At 36.3% G+C, this 18,179-nt stretch overlaps 1 protein-coding gene across 1 annotated transcript; it reads right to left on the bottom strand.

The window, feature by feature from the left end:
* Positions 1-16,519: 16,519 nt before the first annotated feature.
* Positions 16,520-17,974, bottom strand: LOC113295461 (putative F-box/FBD/LRR-repeat protein At3g59240). Its single transcript, XM_026543798.1, has 4 exons — positions 17,642-17,974; positions 17,083-17,481; positions 16,821-16,970; positions 16,520-16,708 (listed from the first exon to the last, which is right to left on the bottom strand). Exons 1-4 carry the CDS (start codon positions 17,972-17,974, stop codon positions 16,520-16,522), a joined length of 1,071 nt encoding a protein of 356 aa, XP_026399583.1.
* Positions 17,975-18,179: the final 205 nt, after the last annotated feature.

The raw sequence follows: 18,179 nt of genomic DNA, 5'->3' as shown, positions 1-18,179 counted from the left end.
AAGGATTCTGAAATGAGCTTCGTAACGGAAGTTTGATCTTTTCCATCTCCACCATTCCCCGAGAGATCGTGCTGTAACCTCATCATTGGTTTCATCCCTCAATCGATATTGATTCACAAGATAAGTTAAATGGACGAATTCTTCGACATATCCGTTTATTGAACCAGCAGAAAAGATCAGCGGATTAACGGTTATTTGGGTTACCGGTGTCGATGCAGAATTTTTCGTGAATTTTCCCCAAATAATTCATACTCATTATACCTCCTTGCCTACCTTCTTCTCCTCTCCTCAGATAGAAATGAACATAGTGCCTACATAAAAGATAAATTTTCTTCCATAGTGAACTCCATAGGATTAATGAATGGTTGGGCCATTATGTTGAAGATGATTTCTTTGATGTTAGAGAGATTTAAAATGTATTTGTGTTGCATATAGGGGAAGAGGATACCCTCCTTATATAGATTAGAGTTCCAATGGCTCATTTTTTTTTTTGAAAAACTAGCCGTTGAGGCGAGGTGTAACACGAATGTACACATATGACTCATCAACACATTAAATATTTTATAATCGGAAGTTTAGTTTTAACCATTAATTGCCGATTATGATACTTGTAATAATCGGAAGACATATTAGTTAACCAAACCTCCGAATATATAATGGCTCAAAAATCTAAACCTGCCAAAATCCTTAGGTTTTGGCATTTTGGAACAACCTTGGAATTTCGAAATGCTTAACTGCTATATTCGGTAGTCATTTAAATTTTATGGATTCCGAATATAGAGTGGCTCAAAAATCAGATTTAAGAAAAAAAATAAACTTTTTCATATTTTGAACTTGTAATAATCGGAAGACATATTAGTTAACCAAACCTCCGAATATAGAGTGGCTCAAAAATCCAAACCTGCCAAAATCCTTAGGTTTTGGAATTTTGGAACGACCATAAGCTATGGAATTTCGAAATGCTTAACTACTATATTCGCTAGTCATTCAAATTTTATGGCTTCCGAATATAGAGTGGCTCAAAAATCAGATTTAAGAAAAAAACTGAACTTTTTCAAATTTTGAACTTGTAATAATTGGAAGACATATTAGTTAACCAAACCTCCGAATATAGAGTGGCTCAAAAATCCAAACCTTCCAAAATCCTTAGGTTTTGGCATTTTGGAACGACCATAAGCCTTGGAATTTCGAAATGCGTAACTATTATATTCGGTAGTCATTTAAATTTAATGGCTTCTGAATATAGAGCGGCTCAAAAATTAGATTTAAGAAAAAACTGAACTTTTTCAAATTTTGAACTTGTAATAGTCGGAAGATATAGTAGTTAACATGACCTCCGATTGTTACCAGGGACTGACAAAACTTTATACTTTTCTACATTCGGAAGATATGTATATTAACAAATCTCCCGATTGTGCATCAAAATTCAACAATTTCATGATGTTATATTTGATTCCCTTGCAAATCGTTGTTAAACTCAGACACCATTCATAATCCATAAAACTAACCACTCACAAACCATAACGTGATTTAATAACTTAAAATCCGATCCAAACCTTAAAAACGACATAATCCAACACAAACTATAAATACTATGAAACGGAAGTTTGTCATTTATTTTGTCTTTTTGACTTTACGACCGTGACTACCTCCAAGTCCTGCACGACCACGAGTTTGAACACCTGCAGCTTGAGCACCTTCAGCGTTCGATTAAGCTCGGTTTCTTTTACCTGTCTTTGATACTGCCATCTTGGGCGGATGCTTCTTCGTGCCTTTCTCCCCAAACTGAGCGGCATAATCTTCATTATCCATATTATCAACTAGGTTTCTAGCCTCTTTTACCCTCTCAACTGTCACGGGATCTCCGCTCCTCATGCATGCAGTTAACATGTTGGAAACACACTTGAACCTATTCACATGTTTTTATACATAATGACATAACATCAAACGGTTATTACCTAAGATTTATAGCCATAATATAAAATGAAAAGAATATAAGAATACGCACCAGTCTATCATAAAAACTTGGTTTGTCTTTGATGATACAATCATAACTGGACCCCGCCGAAGTAGTCTTTGATTTAACTTCATGGATAACAAGAGGATGGGATACCTTCTTAAACCAAATCATATAGCTTGGAGAATTTTCATTACCTCGGGTGACAAGTCTACCAGAGTCGATAATGAAACTTGTCCTCTTATCCCAGTTATCAGGAACGGTATGTAGGCCTGAGTGAACTATCGTGAGATTGTCACCACTAGAAGAGCAGTTTTCCAACTCCAATTTGTAGAAATCCCCAGAGTGACCCATTGGTTGATGTTGTACATACCTGTGTTGTCGCATCACCCTTGAGGGGTTGTACATCACATATCTTGTGGGGTGCCACAGTGATCCAAAATAAAAGGGCAAGTCCGACCGAGCATTTATATGACCACTATCTCGGTCTTACTTGTATGGATCAAAGCATACATCTGAGGATGTCATTTGGTCCAAAATATCCCTCATGCGAATCAACTGATGCTCTTTTGACCTAGAACAGTTGTCTTCGAAGATATACTTTGTTCCTCTAGGAGTACCTTTGCGCCACTCCGGGTTCCTGCTGGCCAACTTGAGGATAGGGAAGTGGTCATAGATCCATGCCTATATAGATAAGAAAGCAAGTATTAGGAAATGGATTCTAAACAATCGGAAGTAAGAGTACATAAATTGAAACCGAATATACATATTCGTAGGTTTGTGATTTCCGAATATAGCACTTTCGGAAGATAAAGTTCAGTAAATTATAATTTTTGAGCCTATATAATCGGCAATAATTGCTCAATACAAAATTCCGATTCTTAATAATCGGAAGAAAAATGAAGTATTGTGTTTCCGAATAAACTGCATTCGGAAGTTAAAAATATGTAATTCCTACCGAATATGCATCATTTGGAGTTCAGTAAACTCTGATTTTTTAAATTATATAATCGGTAGTAAGATCTCAACACTAAGTTCTGATTCTTAACAATCGAAAGAAAAAGGAAGTATTTCTTTCCGAATAAAATACATTCGGAAGATAAACATATTTAATTCCTACCGAATATGCATCATTTGGAGTTCAGAATATGAATCATATGTATTGTCTACCGAATAACTATAGATGGACTTATAAAGTTAAAAAAAAAACTGCAATAGAGCCACGTTCCCGCCAACTTGTCTAGTTCCTCGCCTCGACGCCTTTCTCAACTCTTCCATAAAAAACTGCTAGGCATGCCGTACCACAAGAGTAGTCACCGACTTCATGGAGAGGATCCAAAAGAAATTGAAGGTTGGCGTCGATCTGGTTGCCAGTAGTATTGGGGAAAATGACACATCCTAATACACAAAGAAGATATGCGGTGGCCGCGTGATCCACTTGCTCATCAGTTAACGTTCATTTTTCTTCTTTATCCAAGGTGCCTCTGAACATATTCATCAAAACGGTAGTGTTGATCTGTCTAGTTATGTAACTTGCATGCATCATGAATTCTTCTCTTGATGTCTCTACATCCCAACCTAAGCACTTTTTAGTTAGAGCATAAAGTTGTTCCCAAGTTAACTGCTTTGTGTAGTTAAACTTCACAGCTGTGCCTTGGTCATGGAGGTTAAGAATATGCACAACATCATCCGGGGTAATCGTCATCTTCCTAAACGACATATGGAAGGTGTCGTTCTCAGGATACATTCTCTCCAAAAACGTCGATATAGCCACACGATCATGTTCCAACATTGAATTCTCGGAAGCAGCAACTAACCTCGAGTTGGCTAAAATTGTCTTGAACCTTTCACATTCACCGGATAAAGGCCAATCAAGCATTTTTGTTGGTGCGGCGGTGGGTTTGAGTATGAAAAAGTGGGGGTGCAACAACCACACCCAATATATCGCTTAGCAATCTGTATGGACAAACTCCAATATACTTTCAAGAGAATCAACTAGACTCAATCTTACTAAAGTATATCAAAGAGTTATATCTCTCTTTCTTGATTCAATTCTTTCTCAAGCAAATAGAAATCTGCGAGTCTAATTAAATACAAGAGAAAACACTTGAACGGTACCAAAGACCAATGTTCAAGTATCAATCAATTTCAATCAACAACCAAAGGTCGGATTTCCAATTGATTGATTCAAACGCACAACCTGTGATATTTCAATTATATAACAAAATACAATGCGGAATAGAAATAACACAGACACCAGAATTTTGTTAACGAGGAAACCGCAAATACAGAAAACCCTGGGACCTAGTCCAGATCGAACACACACTGTATTAAGCCGCTACAGACACTAGCTTACTACAAACTAACTTCGGTCTGGACTGTAGTTGAACCCTAATCAATCTCACACCGATCCAAGGTACAATTATGCTCCTACGTCTCTGATCCCAGCAGGATACTACACACTTGATTCCCTTAGCTGATCTCACCCACAACTAAGAGTTGCTACGACCCAAAGTCGAAGACTTTAATAAACAAATCTGTATCACACAGAAAAGTCTACAGGAATAGATAAATCTGTCTCCCACAGAAATACCTACAAGTTTTTGTTCCGTCTTTTGATAAATCAAGGTGAACAGGAACCAATTGGTAAACCGGACTTATATTCCCGAAGAACAGCCTAGTATTATCAATCACCTCAAAATAATCTTAATCGACGCGGCGAAAGAAGATATTGTGGAATCACAAACGATGAGACGAAGATGTTTGTGATTACTTATATCTTGCTTATCGGAGATATAAATCTCAAGCCAATCGTTACGATTGTACTCAAAACGATAGAAAATGCAAAATCAGATCACACAACTACGAGAAAGTAGTATCGGTCTGGATTCACAATCCCAATGAAGTCTTTAAGTCGTTAACCTGGTTTTTAAGAAGAAACCCAAGGTTAAAGGAGAATCGACTCTAGCTAATACAACTAGTATCACACAGGAGGTGTGGGGATTAGGTTTCCCAGTTGCTAGAGTTCTCCCTTACATATTCTTTGAAATCAGGGTTTGCAATCAATGTTAGCTTGGTAACAAAACATTCAATATTCACCGTTATATGAAAACCTGATTAGATTCAAGCTAATATCTTTCAACCGTTGCATCGAAAACTTAGCTTGTTACACACAAATGAAATGCACGGTTTTAGGTTTGTGTAACCGTACCCAAACATGTACATTTGTTGGTTCAACAATAGTTAACCAAATGGTTAGCCATATGAGCACTTTCATATCAACCATATTCTTCTTCACCGTAACTAGTTCAAATAATTCAAATGAAATAGTTAGAGAGTTGTTCAATTGCTAGGAAATCTTATGTAACTACACAAGAAACAATCGAACCAAAAACGATTTGATTCACTCGAATCAGTTCATGAACTTTATAGACACGGTTTGCATTAGCATTCCTTAGTTAATATAAATAAGTCCACAAACAATCGTCTTTAGATATAACTAGCTTAAGTTCGCTGACTTAGTTCGCGGACTTAAATTCCCGGAAGGAGTTCTCAAACTCCAGCAGATAAGTTCACGGCTCTTGTTCTGGTTCTCTTGATCAACAAAGTTCGCAAACTTCGGTTCAAGAAAAAAAGACTTATACATATATGTGTTGCCACACAATGCTTATATCCAACATTGATTATATAATCTAAACTCTCATTTCAATCATTGAAACATTCTTAGAGGACGTTATATAGTTGTTATTCACAAACCATTTTTCGTCAAAGCAATTTTCAAAATGATTGAAACATATCATGACTTTCGTCACTAGGTAAAGATGAACTTGGACAAATCGAAAGCTTACCAACACATATTTCGAGAAATAGATAGGCGAGATAAAGTCGGCTCGAAATAACAAATGTGTATAATCAAAGTCTATATAGCAAAACGACTTTTGTCTCAAAATAGGAGATAGAGTAGATAGACTTTTGAGTGATAGATAAGTTCAAGTATCCACATACCTTTTAGTCGATGAAGTTCCACCGGATCCTTGAGTAGTCCTTCGTCTTGTATGATGATTGCCATGGAGTTCTTGAGCTCAACTACACTTTCTATCCTAGTCTGAGACTTATCTATACTAGACTAGAAATTAAGATTTAGTTTTGATCACTAAAATTGACAAACATGCTTGAGATATCAACGCATGCGAGTTCGACCGAGCAATACTCTAACAATCTCCCCCTTTGTCAATTTTAGTGAAAAAACTATCCATACATATGGAATACAAAAAATAAACGAATTAACTTTTGTAGCTCCTATTCCACATTCCTAATCTTCAACATTACTCGAAATCTTCGTCACTTCCAAGTACTCCAATGATCCCAAAGGTTGTAAGTTCAACATCATCGTTGTTGAAAATTCGTAGCTATAACAACGAGAAAACAAAGTTCTCAATCATTGTTATACAGTGTCATAGTATTAAAGTTCAATTGTATCACAACTTCGACAACAATACTATGGTGATATGTATCACTCCCCCTTAGTCAATACTCCATCTCACATGGAAACCACTCCCCCTTACATAATGATCCGAAAACCATATGTATTTGTAGTGTGAACTACATATTAATTTCCCCCCTTTTTGTCAATAAAATTGGAAAAGGTACGGAAACGGGATCCTAATGAAATTTCCAAAAGAGACATTTCATGACAAAAAGAAAGCATATATCAACTTCTTTTAGATGCAATCATAAATCCGAAGCTAAATGCATTCATCAAGGAGTTTATAAAGATACAAGATAATCCCTATAATATTCCACAGCCGCACTCCCCACAAAGATTTGGCAATTAAGCACAAGTTCAATTAAGAACTCTCCCCCATATTATGTCATTCCTTAAGGAACAACAAGAGTGACCTTAATTTCAAAAGAAAATAAGGATTTCTTTGGACATAACACATCACATACAAGTATGAATTTGGATCCAAAAATACTCAATTAAATTAACCACAGGAGAACCCAGGATTAATTCAATCGAAAATGCTCAACATAAGTGAACTTATGGAGATTGAAAAATACTCAATTAGATTAATCACAAGAGAACCCATAATTAATCTAATCGGAATACACAACCAAATTAACCACAAAAAGTAATCAATTTAATTGGTCATACTCGACATAAGAAAACTTACGGAGCAAAAACTAAATAACCAAACAAGGATGATTAATTTAGTTGAACATGCTCGACATAAATACCTCACGGAGCAACAACTAAGCTAAGCATAACTCAGTCGATTGTGCTCAACATAAGACACTTTATGGAACAACACATTATATGCACAAAAATTGTAGACCGGAGGTCGACCAAATACTGTGGAAAAAGCAAGGATTCATTCTATTTTCCATCACCATTTGCACAATGACATACAATAGACATAATCCTTTTAAACAAAAGATTTTAACCTATCTTCCATCAATAATTGACATAATAGGCTTAACTTTTGTATTTGTCAAAAGTTCATTCCTTCTTTATTCAACACATGCATATCGACATATAAAAGACTTAACTTTGGACAAGGTATGGGACAAACACAGTTCACGGACGCAAACATTCATATCCCATAACAAATTGCAATATATAAAACCATAAAGATTAATACTGCAAAAATCATCTTCCAAACAATTTTAGAATTTAAACCAATAAATCTAAAAACATGAAGATGAAAACGTTGGACATAGTTATGTGTAATCACATAAATGGCTATTCCAAACTCTAGTTATTCTTCTAAACAAAACAGGAAAATAGAAGATTTACTAGGCATTAAGACCTTAGAGAACATGATTTGAAAAACACTAAACCCGGTCAGCAACCAGAGATTGAATATGAACAAGCTCATATGTTGCTTTCTTCAGTTCGTTTTTCAGAAAATCAAGATTCCTTGTTGCAATTCCGAGTTGTTCACGTACGAACTCAAAATCTCGAAGAAGATTTCCTACCAGTTGTGATGACATCTGAACTGGTAGTTTGTTTTCATGATCAACAACATGAAAGCAAGTTATGAAAACAGGATTCTTGTGAAACTCGACCGTCTTCCCTTTCTTGACTTCATCAACTTTGTTACCTCCATTCATTGTGCACACCAAAAATTGGTAAACCTTTTGACCTCACGGAACTATGTATCAAGAGATAATACATAAGTGTATATAAATAGGTTCCATGGAAAATCCTAGGAAGGCTTGTATACGTCCGTGGGGGTCAGGTGTTCATGCACATATGGTCACGACCCTAAAGTGTGACCAAGAGGAAGGAGTATGAAATACGTGTGTCAAGATTAATAGTTGAGAGCCAACTATTTAAAGGAAGTACACATAAACATGGAATTTTTATCAAAGGAGGATGATCAAAATTATCTTCATGAGAAGAACTGGAGCGAAGCTCAACAGAATTTAAGATCATCAACTACAATTTACATCAACAAAATAGGAAAGAAAGGAAAACATACAACCTTGACAATACTCTCAAGACACACTTCTTGAGACTATGAGCATCCTTCTTAAACTACAAGAAGAATGCTATATTGTGTAGTCATGTTATATTTAGATGAGCATTTTGCTCATCAATATTGACTTCTTCTTTTTCTCCTTCAAGAGGATTTATAGAAAAATCACTCGACTTACTTGAGGAAGTTTTATCAAGGGAGGAAAAAGAAGTACCTGAGCCAGCCGCTTTCCTTGTCTTTTTGATACGCCGTTTGAGTCTGTTTATGCTGATCTTAAGCTCCGAGACTCGATTATTGATATGAATGAAATCTGGAGCAGAAGACTTGGATCCACAGTCTTCTTTAGATAGATAAAAAGAACTCAACTTTTTTTTCTTTCTCCTATGCCTTTTTCTCTTTTCATAGTTCTTTAAGAAGTCAGTTGCTCTTCTGCCATTGTCGGTATTTTTGTTTCAAATACACAATTAAGAAAAGTCTTATCACAGAATTTTTCTTGATTGTCGACAATGCCTTTTACTCCAACAATATGAGAGACTGGTTTAATAACTTCTTTCGACATCCATGCAAGAATGTTATGAATTTTTCATTCCTTAAACGAAAACGACATCTTCGCTCAGAATGTCCTTTATTTTCGCAATAATAGCAGTTAAAAGAATTGTTTTTTACCGTTCTCGTGTGAGTATATTTAGAAGGAGAAAAATCCTTGTTTCCAGAATCATTACAAGATACAAGAGGCTTCTCGCATGAAGAATTATCATTAGCTTTAACAAAATTGATCTTACTAGTTTTTGAAGCGTCTATTCCTTTATAGCCCAGACCACGTGCATCACGATAATCTTTTTATGCTCCAATCATAGAAGATAATTTTGTAGAGCTGGAATTGAATCTATTCAGACTCTCTTCTAGTGACTTCACCTTATCAAGAGCAGCAGCTAAATCAGCCTCAAGACGTTTTTCTCGAGTGAGATAAGCGCTTTCTCTGTCATCAAAACTTGCTTGCTGAGAGTTAATCCTTGCTTCAGTTTCTGCAAGTTTCTCTTCTAACAAAAAGTACTTTTGATAAAGATTATCACATTCAAGTGACTTCATACGTAGGTTTTCCTCAGAATCCTTGAGGATCGATTCGTTAGAACGATTTGAGACATAAACACCTGCGTCACATCTTCTCAATTTCTTATTTGTACGACAGAGATTAGTCAGAAAATGTGTGACATGGGAAGTTGTCATCTTTTTATTTTCTAACGAATTCAAAAGCTTAATATACTCTGAGACTTCCTCATCAACATCTCCATCCATATCTGAATCACCTCCATCAGAAATTTCATCTAACTGTTCTTCTAGGCATGTTTCCCATACTTCAACAGTTTCTACATTAAGAGAATGTTTAGATACTGATCTAGATGAGACATTTTTCTCAGGTGAATCCAAGCTTTGAAAAATATCTGGTAATTTATGAACTGGTGTGTTATTAGAGATAGACTCGTCCATAATCAGATCGCTACAAACACAGACTTATGAGGTCTTGAACGTGTTTGCCTGCTCTGATACCAATTGAAAAAGTGGGGGTACAACAACCACACCCAATATTTTGCTTAACAATCTGTATGGAAAAACTCCAATATACTTTCAAGAGAATCAACTAGACTCAATCTTAATAAAGTACATCAAAAAGTTATATCTCTCTTTCTTGATTCAATTCTTTCTCAAGCAAATAGAAATCTGCGAGTCTAATTGAATACAAGATAAAACACTCGAACGATACCAAAGACCAATGTTCAAGTATCAATCAATTTCAATCAACAACCAAAAGTCGGATTTCCAATTGATTGATTCAAACGCACAACCTGTGATATTTCAATTATATAACAAGATATAATGCGGAATAGAAATATAGAAATAACATAGACACCAGAATTTTGTTAACGAGGAAACCGCAAATGCAGAAAAACCCCGGGACCTAGTCCAGATTGAACACACTGCATTAAGCCGCTACAGACACTAGCCTACTACAAACTAACTTCGGTACGGACTGTAGTTGAACCCCAATCAATCTCACACTGATTTTAGGTACAGTTATGCTCCTACGTCTCCGATCCCAGCAGGATACTACGCACTTGTTTCCCTTAGCTGATCTCACCCACAACTAAGAGTTGCTACGACCCAAAGTCGAAGACTTTAATAAACAAGTCTGTATCACACAGAAAAGTCTACAGGAATAGATAAATCTGTCTCCCACAGAAATACCTACAAGTATTTGTTCCATCTTTTGATAAATCAAGGTGAACATGAACTAATTGATAAACCAGACTTATATTCCCGAAGAACAACTTAGTATTATCAATCACCTCACAATAATCTTAATCGACGCAACGAAAGAAGATATTGTGGAATCACAAACGATGAGACGAAGATGTTTGTGATTAATTTTATATCTTGCCTATCGGAGATATAAATCTCAATCCAATCGTTACGATTGTACTCAAAACGATAGAAGATGCAAGATCAGATCACACAACTACGAGAAAGTAGTATCGGTCTGGCTTCACAATCCCAATGAAGTCTTTAAGTCGTTAACCTGGTTTTTAAGAAGAAACCTAAGGTTAAAGGAGAATCGACTCTAGATAATACAACTAGTATCACATAGGAGGTGTGGGGATTAGGTTTCCCAGTTGCTAGAGTTCTCCCTTATATAGTCTTTCAAATCAGGGTTTGCAATCAATGCTAGCTTGGTAACAAAGCATTCAGTATTCACCCTTAGATGAAAACCTGATTAGATTCAAGCTAATATCTTTCAACCGTTGGATCAAATACTTAGCTTGTTACACACAAATGAAATGCACGATTTTAGGTTTGTGTAACCGTACCCAAACATGTACATTTGTTGGTTCAACAATAGTTAACCAAAGGGTTAGCCATATGAGCACATTCATATCAACCATATTCTTCTTCACCATAACTAGTTCAAATGACTCAAATGAACTAGTTAGAGAGTTTTTATGTAACTACACAAGACACAATCGAACCAAAAACGATTTGATTCAATCGAATCGGTTCATGAAATTTATAGCCATGGTTTGCATTTAGCATTCCTTAGTTAATATAAATAAGTTCACAAACAGTCGTCTTTAGATATAACCAGCTTAAGTTCGCAGAATTAGTTCGCGGACTTAAGTTCCCGGAAGGAGTTCTCAAACTCCAGCAGATATTCTCGGGTCGAGAACTTCCACCAGTTCGCGGACTGGGTTCGCGGACTGAGTTCACGGCTCTTGTTCCGGTTCTCTTGATCAACAAAGTTCGCAAACTTCGGTTCAAAGAAAAAGGACTTATACATATAATATGTGTTGCCACACAATGCTTATATCCAACATTGGTTATATAATCTAAACTCTCATTTCAATCATTGAAACATTCTTAGAGGACGTTATATAGTTGTTATTCACAAACCATTTTTCGTCAAAGCAATTTTCAAAGTGATTGAAACATATCATAACTTTCGTCACTAGGTAAAGATGAACTTGGCTAAAGCGAAAGCTTACCAACACATATTTCGAGAAATAGATAGCGAGATAAACTCGGCTCGAAATAGAAAATGTGTATAATCAAAGTCTATATAGCAAAACGACTTTTGTCTCAAGATAGGAAATAAAGTAGATAGACTTTTGAGTGATAGATAAGTTCAAGTCTCCATATACCTTTTAGTCGATGAAGTTCCACCGGATCCTTGAGTAGTCTTTTGTCTTGTATGATGATTTCCATGGAGTTCTTGAGCTCAACTACACTTTCTATCCTAGTCCGAGACTTAGTTATAATAGACTAGAAATCAAGACTTATAGTTTTGATCACTAACATTGACAAACATGCTTGAGATAGCAACGCATGCGAGTTCGACCGAGCAACGCTCTAACAGAGTAGACGAAGCGCATCTTGATGATACTATTAAACACACGACAAATGTTTAGAGTAAATACAAAAACCTTTAGTACAACTATTACGATAGAACACATAGACAATACGTTAATAAAAAGGATATGATTATTATTACCTCGGTTTCGTATATGTCTTTCACCCAGGAGTCTTTGTATCCAAATAACAATTTTCCTCCATCCGCCGATAGCCCAAGGATTTTTCCGGGTGGAATATCCCGCACCTTCAAGATATCAGGTACAAGATGTGATGCTTTCTTAGCAATTTTCTTCTTTCCACCCTCTCCTCCTTTGTTGGCTTTTTTGGTACCACTTGGTTGTCATTCTTCTTGGGTACCACTTGGTTGTCCTTCTTCTTGTACTGTTGGCATTGAACCAATTGGTTCAATTTCATGTTGGGATGTAACCTGTGGAGAATTTTTTTCTACACCACCTTGTTCACTGCCTTGTGGAGTAGTTGGTTTTACACCTTGTTGAGTGACTTGTTGAGCACTTGGTTGCACACCTTGTTGACTGCCTTGTGGAGAAATTGGTTCTACACCTTGTTGAGCACTTGAATTTACCTTGGCATTCCTTTCTCTCCTAGCACTAGCTGACACTTTCTTACTCCCTTTTCGACGAGGCCCTAAGTCGCCTGTTTTGGGGGCTTGCTTAGCTCGACTTTGCCTTAACAACAAAATAAGGAACAACGTTTACAAACTATACAATCAGAAGAAAAAATACACAAATAAAACCCGAATGTACACAGTCGGAAGTAAAAGGAAACATTTTGTTTTCGAATACATCACAATCGGAAGATAATCAAATATATTTGCTACCGAATATTCATCAATTGGAGTTCAGAAACTCTAAGTTTTTCATCCTATATAATCAGAAGTCATTAATAATATTTTCTACCGAATGAAATATGGCCCCAAAACTATTTCAGTTTCAACATTTTACAATCGGAAGTATAGAACATTATATTCTCTTCCGAATATATACTGGCCCCAAAATGGGATTTTGCCTAAATCACAATTTTGAGAATTTTTCAAAATATATATATTCGGTAGTAGTGTACTTCCGAGTACTGTGTCTCTACATCAATATATTCGGAAGTCAAAAAATTCATTAAGCTACCGATTATATCCATTTTGTTCACAGGATGATATCACCAATAATATTCGAAAGTTAACCTATAAATCTATCTCCCGAATACTATCGATGTTCTTGAGAAATGAAGAACACGACTACATTCGGAAGTCAGTTAGCATGAATATCTCCCGAATCTGGGTAAATAACCAAAAACCCTAGAAAAAAGATTCTCGATTCGCTAAATTAAAGCGACATAAACCTAAAAAATGATAAAATCTTACCTAATTGGGGCCATTTGAAGTTGCCGGAGTGCTTGACTATCAGATTCGCCACCACCAATTACATCCGCGGCTGCATCTTCTTCGCGTTCTTCGTGTTCTTCGTCATTTTCGGCAACAATTTCTTTATTTCTTGCTGCAATTCCAATACGTGGATCGACACCGCGAGGAACGTTTTTCGTTCGAGCTCATTGGGGTTTATCATTTGTAGACATCGTTGAAGAGAAGAATCGACGACGTTTTGATTTGCCGATTCACGACGACGATGAGTTGAATTGAAGAACGAGGGAAAAAAAATCTCCTCCACAATCGGGAGTGAAGGGGAAGAGCAGAAGAAAAAGAGTTGAAATGGGTTGCAATGATTTTGATTTGATTTTGATTTTATTTTTACTGGAAGGGCATATAGGTAACTTCAATGTCTTATAGGGTATCCCTTAACTAGTGTCCTTGGCTGGGTATAATTGTTGGCCCCTAATTCCTTTTGAGTGGCCCCAAAAAATACAAGGTTAAAGAACTCCATAGTAAAGCCGTCCGGACCCATTTGTTATTTCTAAATGACATATTCTTGACTTCGTCTATAAAAAAGGTCTCTCAACAAAGATTCTATCTTCAACTGAGATGGAAAACATATTAAGATCATGAAAAGAGGGCCCTGAAGCATGTCTGGATACTATAAAGTTAATTTTGATGCCTCATTTTATAAGTTGACAAAGAAAATGGGTTCTGGACTAATAATAATTAATGATGCAGGTGGAATTCAAGGGGCAGGGAGTATACCAGCAGTAGCTGAGGATGAGGAGAAGGCTGAGGCTCTAGCTGCATATGAAGCAATAAAGTTGGCAAAGCAAAAAGGGGTTGTCAACCTTCACCTGGAGGGAGATTGTCTTAATATAGTCAGTGCTTTGAATGGTTATCAAGGCTCTATACAGTGGACAACAAATCCAATAATAAGAGATTGTCTGGAACTTTTAAATTTTTTTAATAAGTGGTCTGTTTCTCATGTACCAAGGGAAACAAATAGTGTAGAGCATGAACTTGCAAAATATGCTAGTTCTATTGTCAACTATTGTCCGGGAGAATAATGTCCCAATCTGGTTAGAGTCCCTCGTTAGAGGAAAACTGCGTATTAATTAGTTTTTGGTTGAATGAATTTCCTTTCCTATTAAAAAAAAAGAGCATGATATTCAGTGAAAAGGGAAGTATAAAAATCAACAACCTCATTAGCAATTTTGTTCTTATCATAAGTGACATCACCATCTATATTAAGACAATTAATACTATTAACTTTATACTTCTAAGATGCTATTTGGTGAAGATATTTGAAGTTTCTTTCACCATCCTTTAACCACTGCTCTTTAGCTTTCTATCCCTATTTCCTTGCGAAGTATTCACCATTTCCAGGAATTTATAATCCCATGGAATTACGAATTCTGGGATTCATGTAAATTTCTTGTGTGTTTGGTAACTCAATTAAAATTCCTAGGATTTATAAAGTTTTCTTGTATTAAAGTCTTTTGTACCATTTGTTATTACCTTCAAATCTTAAAATTGCATATATACGGGATTTAGAGTTAAAAAAAAGTGGGTCAATAAACCCCTTGATAAGTTTCCCAACAAATCTTAGGGAGGAGCAGTCAGACTCCATATGGGGGGATTTGCTGGAAAACTGAATCCCGTAGGAAATGTGATTCCAAGGACTGGGGCAACCAAACATACAGAGGCAAACGTAATTCTACCAAATCCTCTGGACCCATAAATTCCACCTTTAAAATTCTACATCCAAACCCACCATTAGCGTTCTCTAACCAAGGCATCATCATTAGATAGTTGCGAAATTTCTTCCACATTATCAAGCACACCAATTTCATCTTCTAAAGAGTTATCTAAAGAATTAATCTGAAGTTGTAGGTTGCCTAACGATTTTTTCAAAGATTTGATGAAAATTTTTAAGGCCTGCAGCTTCTTCGCAAAAACATAACTAGGCTTGCCAAAAAATGTCAGATTAGCCCACCATAGTTTAAAGTTTTCAATAAAAAAAATGATGAAACAAGAGATAGTTTTCGAGTCTAAAAGGAGAAACAAATTTAGATCCAGAATTGCAATTGAGCATCACAGGGGCATGATCAGAGATTGGTCTCTTTAGTCTCATTTGAATAAGAGCAAAGCAATGTGAAAGCCAATCATCAGTAAAAAGGAACCTATCAAGTCTTAACCAAAAGGGGTGGTTGCCGACTATTGAAGCTTTTATATGATTCAATGTATCATCACAAGAACCGATTTGTCGGTGTGCGATCTAAAGACAGATCACTACTTAGTGACTTTGTATATTAATGTGTACATTCACAATAGTTGCTGCAATGTCAAATTGTCTCACCATAAGTTGATATGCAAACATAAAGTCCATCTAGAATGAGAATCACATTAAAAGTTGGGTTGCCAAAAAGACTAGCCTAACAATATAATATAATGCAGATAAAAAGCAGCTTTGAGTAGCAGATAGACCAAAAACTTTGTTGAAACGATTTGTGTCCATCCAGATTAATTATGTTTGTTCTGCAATTTTGCTTACTAGCCGACGAGGGAATTTAAACACGCAACTTGTTGAGGCTCTCGAAAGACGTCGTATCTCCACCATAAGTTTTTCTTCTCTCTTCGGAATGCAATTGCGATGTGTGAAAATGGACATTGTTTCCAAAGCCTTTGCATTCTTCAATATTAGTTTCAACCAATTCATCTGCATTGGGTTCCCAATGAAGTCGAAAAAGTAAACCGATTTAAGGTGTAGAAATAAGCATTCAGGATCGTTCACCACATCGACTGTCCAATCATCCAATCATCATCTTCGCTGTCATGGTTGTCTTCTCCCTCGGAATCATCAACATCAGTGTCGCTGCCTGCAGCATCATCTTTGTTGCCATCGTCCTCGGCAGCATCAACAGTGTCGCTGCCTGCAATGTCATGTTCTTCTTCATCTTCGTCATCACTAGGCACCGGCTGGATTGAAATTGGAAAAGATAAGACAAATATCCAATCTTTCCATATTATTAATCTATGTAGTCAGTGAGGGAATGCATTCAAAACTGAAAGTTCTGTAGAAGTTAATTGCCTTATGAAATACGAGTGACTCCAAATTAGGTGTTTCTTTGAGCAAAGCAACTAGTGCTTTATCAGCGGTTAGTTTCTCATATATGATCAACTCCTTGGTATTATGAAATGTTGGCAACTTTTTTAATAGATCGTCTGCAAAGGAGAGAGCCTATTCCTGACAGAACAATAGAAGAAAGTAAGTAAGTTTCATGGAGTTTGATTTAACACTGAAAAAAAGAAGACTCGTAAGTCACTCTAAATTTAGCAGCAGGTAAGAATACCTGTAGGGTATCATCAGAAACACTTAGATGTTTTGCATTGGCAAGGGCTCGAAGAAATTGACTTATTGTTGTGCCAAGACCAATCATTTGCTCCCTTGTTGCAACATATGGTTTAAAGCGAAATTCTACCGATGCTCTATCTAGTAACGGAAAGGTTGTCAGAACATACTCCTTGGCAATGCTAGCATTGTAATAAAAAGACTCCAGATTTGTTGCATCAGCCTTGAGAGCACAACCTCGTAACCGGTCATCCTCTCCACGTGGGAACCATGCATCCTCCCAATTTTTAATCTTGAAGTGTTTCAGTGCAGGGGTTGAAATATTCAAGGACTGGCAATTGGAAAAGAGCTTCTCATTCCAGTATCCATTGCCAAAGTAGACATTGTTAATTTCAAAGCACTTGAGTTTTGGGAAAAAAAGGATAATTAGGAAAGCGGAAACTAGGGGATATTTGTAGCTCCAAGGAAATGAGCGATTCACAGGTAAAAAGAGACTGGGTAGCAATCATGGGTTCATTCTGGATTAAACATAGACGGAGTTGTTGAACATTATGCCTTACAGCACTAGCAATCCATGAATTGGCTCGATATTCATTCAAATCTTTATACCAGGTGATAGTGCACCTTTCTATATTTGCCCCGGTATGCCGTCGATGCAATGTTCCATCAACAAAATCCATGAACTTGTTGGTCTCCGAGGAAGTAGGCATGATACATTCCAGGTCTTGAAAATCAAGGATGGGGACAGTGATCCAAATGTAACTCCATCTTTTAGACAAGACACTAGTTTGGGCAACATACTTAATATCCAGAAAGGATAGGATGTGATGAACCAGTGAGTCGGGTAAGTTGATGATCCTATCAACTCCCTCCTCCCCCTTATTCAAATCCATAATTTCTTCTTCTTTTTTACTGTTCAATCCAAATAAAATGAAATTTTAGTAGAACCCTAACCTTAAAATGACAAAAAAAGACATTCTTAATGTTAAATAAAGGAAATAAGAGATTGATTTCAATTACTAGTATTTTTCTAAACCCTAAGCCTTAAAATGAAAAAAACAAGTATTCAATCGAACTACAGATTCTTAATGTTAAACA

Source organism: Papaver somniferum, chromosome 7 (assembly GCF_003573695.1).
Source record: "Papaver somniferum cultivar HN1 chromosome 7, ASM357369v1, whole genome shotgun sequence".
NCBI lineage: Eukaryota > Viridiplantae > Streptophyta > Magnoliopsida > Ranunculales > Papaveraceae > Papaver > Papaver somniferum.
This window is presented reverse-complemented; position numbering and strand designations above follow the sequence as displayed.

Coding starts and splice junctions, on each gene's coding strand:
- LOC113295461 (XM_026543798.1), bottom strand. CDS start 17,974: ATGGATTTGAATAAGGGGGAGGAGGGAGTTGATAGGATCATCAACTTA. Junction 17,482..17,641: donor ATTCATGGATTGCTAGTGCT/GTAAGGCATAAT, acceptor CCAAAACTCAAG/TGCTTTGAAATTAACAATGT. Junction 16,709..16,820: donor AGTCACTCGTATTTCATAAG/GCAATTAACTTC, acceptor ATTTCAATCCAG/CCGGTGCCTAGTGATGACGA.